This window comes from Arachis ipaensis, chromosome B04 (assembly GCF_000816755.2).
Source record: "Arachis ipaensis cultivar K30076 chromosome B04, Araip1.1, whole genome shotgun sequence".
NCBI lineage: Eukaryota > Viridiplantae > Streptophyta > Magnoliopsida > Fabales > Fabaceae > Arachis > Arachis ipaensis.
Window position 1 is genome coordinate 1563534 of NC_029788.2, and position 5513 is coordinate 1569046.

The 5513-nt window shown below is 32.5% G+C and overlaps 1 protein-coding gene across 3 annotated transcripts; it reads left to right on the forward strand.

The window, feature by feature from the left end:
* Nucleotides 236-4954, forward strand: LOC107638301 (OTU domain-containing protein DDB_G0284757). Of its 3 annotated transcripts, none has more exons than XM_021120368.1 (10): nt 236-608; nt 1079-1294; nt 1453-1514; nt 1814-1868; nt 1970-2044; nt 2604-2677; nt 2783-2831; nt 3766-3850; nt 4460-4516; nt 4597-4954. In XM_021120368.1, exons 2-10 carry the CDS (start codon nt 1127-1129, stop codon nt 4638-4640), a joined length of 669 nt encoding a protein of 222 aa, XP_020976027.1. In that variant the 5' UTR covers nt 236-608; nt 1079-1126; the 3' UTR covers nt 4641-4954. The 3 variants fall into 3 exon arrangements, with proteins under 3 accessions (XP_020976027.1, XP_016197000.1, XP_016197001.1); XM_016341514.2 differs by having other exon boundaries at nt 238-608; nt 1453-1526; XM_016341515.2 differs by lacking the exon at nt 236-608 and adding an exon at nt 615-999 and having other exon boundaries at nt 1453-1526.

Consider the following 5513-nt stretch of genomic DNA (forward strand, 5'->3'; position numbering starts at 1 on the left):
AATATTTCATACTTTATTATGATTGGACATTTATATTTCAATTTCATACTCCATTTTGATATTCCATTATATATGATAATATTATGGACATCTACTATAATAATCATTTTATAACGTTAATGAATTATAATTCAAATGACATAGTCTTTTTATCTTTGCTTAAAAAAAATCATTTTATAACAAACAAGATATATATTGTTGATTTGTTGCGGTCGTATTAGACTTTACTACTCCGTTGAAGACTTCCAGATAGGCGACTGCATACTTTCGTCACACACATGATGTCCTCCCCTGTGCCCGGGACATGCTTTTACACAATCACGAAGAAAGAATTTCATGCATCTGTAGCCCTCCGTTTCGGACGAGAAAACATCCAAGGGTGGATATACGCGGTTGAGGAAGAAAGAAACTCTGCTCTTCAGACTTTAACAAGCGAAGCGTGTTGCCTTTGCCATTCTAACATTTTACCCAAACCCAAACTATTTCCCTTCATTTCTTCTCTTCTAAGTTCCTTTCATCTCCCTTCAATTCAATTACTTTCTTCTTACCCTCCTTATTCCACCCTTATTTCTTGCGTTCTATTCTATCTCTTTCTTTGGAACACAGAGGTAATTATTGTTTGTTTATTATTAACAAATAATCTAACAGCTCATTGAGAAGCACATGATTCCCAAAGAAGCACGTGATTCAAACGATTTGAGCTCATAAATTAAGTTGTGCAGTTGTGCAGTTGTGCTCCTCTCAAGCTCTTAGTTTTATTGTAACTTTTTTTTTATGTATTTTGCGGGGATGAAGTTTTTGAGAGAGACAGAAATTAAAGGGACAGGTGCGGTCAACTTTAAGTAAAGTTGATAGATATTAGATGAGAATTTAATCAAATCAGTTAAATTCTAACCGCTCTCAGCTATCAGCTATCAGCTCTCAGCTATCAGCTATCAGCTCTCAGCTGTTAACTTCACGTGAAGTCGACTTTATCCGAGTTTCTACCAGAAATTAATTGTTAGTTAGACAAGTGTAATCTGTGCTTCATTATCAAATTGTGTCTCTGCTTATTTATTTTCTTTCAACAATTTTGTAGCTTACTTTTTGAGGTGATTCTACTTCTACTACTACTACGACGAAAATTATGAGTGAAAACCTGAGATCTGCAAGTGGCAGCTCGAGCTCAAGTTTGAACAGCAGCTTTCAGGATACAGAGGATGATCAAACCATTGCTCGTATCTTGGCAGAAGACGAGAATTTCAGGGATGGAAACAAGCTTGGGAAGCGACTTTCTCATTTAGATTCCATTCCGGTATGAAAATCTTTGCCCTATTATGTAAATTACGCCTCCTAATTGCAAAACTAATTAGACCTTGTCAATTTTACTTTCACCAAACCTCATTTATTTTCCTGCTAGTTTTATACTGTTACCTGCAATGGAATAAGAATACTAATTCACTATCTTGGCAGCACACACCTCGTGTTAATGGAGAGATTCCTGATGTAAATGACGCAACACTAGACCATGAGAGGTTGTCTGAAAGGTTGCATACACTAGTTTTTCTTTACAGTTACACTTTATTATTTTTTATGTGGTTCTCTTGTATCACATATTAGTTCAATTTAATTTTTCAGTTTAGGAAAGGAAACACAGGATAAAAATATAATCTTGATTGAGAATTCTTCACACTGGAGAACTGCAATTATGTCCATGATGATAGTTTAGACATGTATGAGGAACAGACAGAGTTTAGTTGATATAAACCAAAATATGTTTTATGCACAAGGTATTTTGTTTTATTTAATAATTACACTTGTACATCTTCTGTAGGTTAGTTACATATGGTTTGGCCGAACTGCAGATGGAGGGTGATGGGAATTGCCAGGTTTATCCTGTTTCATTTTGTTTTATCAGATTTAGAGTTTCGATAAAATCTCCTATTCATTTCATATCTTGTCTAATGAATGCAAATATGTTATCTGGCAGTTTCGAGCTTTAGCAGATCAGTTGTTCCGTAATCCCGAGTACCACAAGCATGTAAGGAGGCAGGTTATCAAGCAGGTGTGACTATTAAATCTCTCCCTGTGCATTTATATCTGTGTGACGGTGTCTACTTTAAATATTTCAGTGAATTAAAATCATTACATGGTAGTATTACATGCATAATCTTGCAAGGTTTTCTTTTTCCCTTTTGTATTTTGGTTTTGTTGCTCATTCTTCTTTTTCTTTTCTTTTTCCTTTTTTCCCCCCACCTGTTGAGGATTTGAAGGAAAAGTTAGAGTTCTATCAATCCTCACATAGATATACATGTAGACACACACACACACATATACATGTACATATATAATTTTTGCTATTTCTAAGACTCGAATCTAAGACCTCCTAGTTAAAATAGGAAATACTTACCATCTTCACTGATCTTACATTCGTTATTATTACACAAAACAAACCTTTAGTAAATAAAAATGTAGTGCCTATTAATCCACTAGTTGTAATATAGAGTAACAAATAGTATTAAATAGCATTCAATTCTGACTCCTTAATTTTGGCTGTTGTTTTTAATCCAATGGCTATGATTGCTTATTGTTTTTTCTTTCTTTTTTTTTTCTGTATTTAACAGCTAAAGCATCACAAAAAGTTGTATGAAGGTTATGTACCAATGAAGTACAAAAGCTACCTGAAGATGATGAAAAAGTTAGATATCACTGCTGATCACTTTTTGCTTTTCTTCCCACAAAATTGAGAGCATATAGCTCTGAGATTACACTAATTCAATATTTGCATGTTGTCTGCCAATAGATCAGGAGAATGGGGAGATCATATTACTCTACAAGCAGCTGCAGACCGGGTAAATTATCTAACTTCTTTACTTAACTGTCAAATCTTGACAAGTTTCATCCCTTTTATGTATGAATGACATTTTGACATAATATGCCTCTCAAATATTTAAGCTCTTACGTAGAGCCCACATAAATGGCCTTATATCGTATGCAAGGAGCCTTTGAACTTGCATTGTGAGCAATCCATAGCCCACTTTACATTGATCTGAAATATAACTTGTTTATTTAGATGAGTAAAGGGAAACAATAATCAAGTAGTAGCCTACCTCATCAAAAAATATCTATGATGCAGTGTTATGAAGCATCTCTCCTAAATATTATAATGTTGGACAAAAATATACATAGGTGCCTTTATATGTTCTTGTTTATGTTGATAAACTGTTATATATTTCAATAAAATAATGGTCATACACAGCACTGAATCAAAAAGTTGATATATGTGGATTAATCTTTGATACACTATGTGTCTATGTGTTTGCCTTTTGTTACTGTAAAAGCTGGTACCAGTGGAAATGACAATAACAATAGAAAAGTAACAGAAAATGAAGAAATGGAGTGAATGAATGATAAAATCTTTGAAAGATTTAAAGGATGTGTCTTCAAAAGATTCAAAGATTTAAAATAAGTTAACTGTAATTGGGTTATATAATTGAGCATTATTGAGCATGGTAAAGTCTATAGTCTATTGTCTGCAACATGCTTGGATTTTCAGAGTGTATAAATTTGGTTTTTTGTTTCAAAGGATGTGTTGTGATTCAAACTTTTTCCCTCTGATAAAATCTCATAAGAATAATAATAAAGTAAGGGTGCTAATTTTAACTTCTTTTGATATTCTTATGATTGTAATATCTAGATTTGTGATATAACTTTTCCATAATTCTGTTCTTTCAATTGTTAAAATTGATTTCTGACTACTCATGGATGTGTTTTATTTGTTTTCAGTTCAATGCCAAAATCTGTTTAGTCACCTCGTTCAGAGACACTTGCTATGTCGAGATCCTTCCTACGGACAAAAACTATACTATAGGCAAGTATTTTAAATCAATTCTATATTTCTATTATGTCTGCTGACTACTATGATACCTGACTTGAATTGCATTTGGCTTGAATATTGTTTGCGTCATGGTGGTTGTTGCCATGTTTCCCGTGAGCGACAAGTTTCACTTCTGGTGAAAATGATTAAGCATGAATTGTCTGAAAATGATTAAACATGAATTGTCATGTCCAAGAAATGGTTAAGAGAAAAATTTAAAAGGGAAAAGAATGGTAGTAAGTAATTGTATCTAGCTTTGAATTAAAATTGTTCAACATTCTCCTGTAAGTTTAAGTTTATACTTAGGCAAATTATTGATAGATAAGGCGTTCCTACTTTTTTCTACTCTTGCAATAATTAAGTTAGTAGTGACCCAAAGCTCAAGTGGTTTTTTGGTGCAAGGTCAAAGAGTAAGTTATTAAATCAAACTATATATGCAAAACTATTTAAGGAAGATTTAGATTTCAATAAGTAGTAAATTATGGTGTGTTACCAAATACCACTCGGATGAACAAGACTTATTCGTTGTTGATAAACTTTTAATTGTTTCATATAAAGTCACAACACAAAATTGAAAGGGCCTTTTGATTCTTTTAATTATAGAGCTATGGCTAAGCTTCTGGAGTGAAGTGCACTACAATTCACTGTACGCAAGTGGAGGTAATGTTGATAACTATCAAAGTAATTCTTCTTATAACCTAATCTTTTATGTTTTTATTTATTTCTCAAATTATTTACAGATGTTCCTGCTAGAGCACCTAGGAAGAAATATTGGCTCTTCTAGATTGATGCCAGGTGCTGACATCATGCATCAACTAACTTTATAATAAGTAATAAAAGGTTTCCAACTTTTGTATTTTATACGACATTTTAATATATGAATTGCGTACAGAAAATCATCAATTTAAATCCCCTTTCAGGGATAAACAACAGTCAATGCATGATGCTAAGCTTGGCTTCCCTCTGTAAATTTATTGAAACTTCATTGTACAGTTTTATTTTCTACTTTGTATAGGTTTATATTCATATCTCTTTTCACTGTTTTATACCAGTAGCATTATTCGGCTAAACTCAGTGAAGTTATCAAACTTTCTTACATTGTTTTTTCTTACGCAGCTGTGATATTCTGCCAAGTTGAATGGTAAACCTATTTATGAAACTTTTTTCTTTTTGACAAAAATTTTTCTTCTGCCAGTTTTTAAGATAATTTCTTATTTCCAAAATAAAGATAGGAAACATGACAAAACGATGAAACCTGGATGACATGAAAGAAACGTGGAAGACGCATCTTTCTCATTTCATTGTTTATAACATTTACCATTTAAATTCGGTTTTATAATTATAATTAATAATATAACAGGCAAACATGTAATAGCTAATCTGATTAATGTATCTATTATTTTTCGCCTTTCCTCATTGCCGTTAACTGGAATATTAGAGAAAGGGAAATAACACTGTTTTTGGGTGAAAAAACTTGTTCAGTCTTTCAGAGTTAGTTTTAAGTTTTAACAAAATTAAACCAGCTACTTGGTGTAAATAGGAGTGAAAAAGAAAAAGCTGTTTAAAAAATTCTATAAATGCCCTCTCGAGCGACTTTGAGTCTTAGTATTCATTTACTCCCCTATAATCTTTCAGCAGATAATATAACCCTTCATAT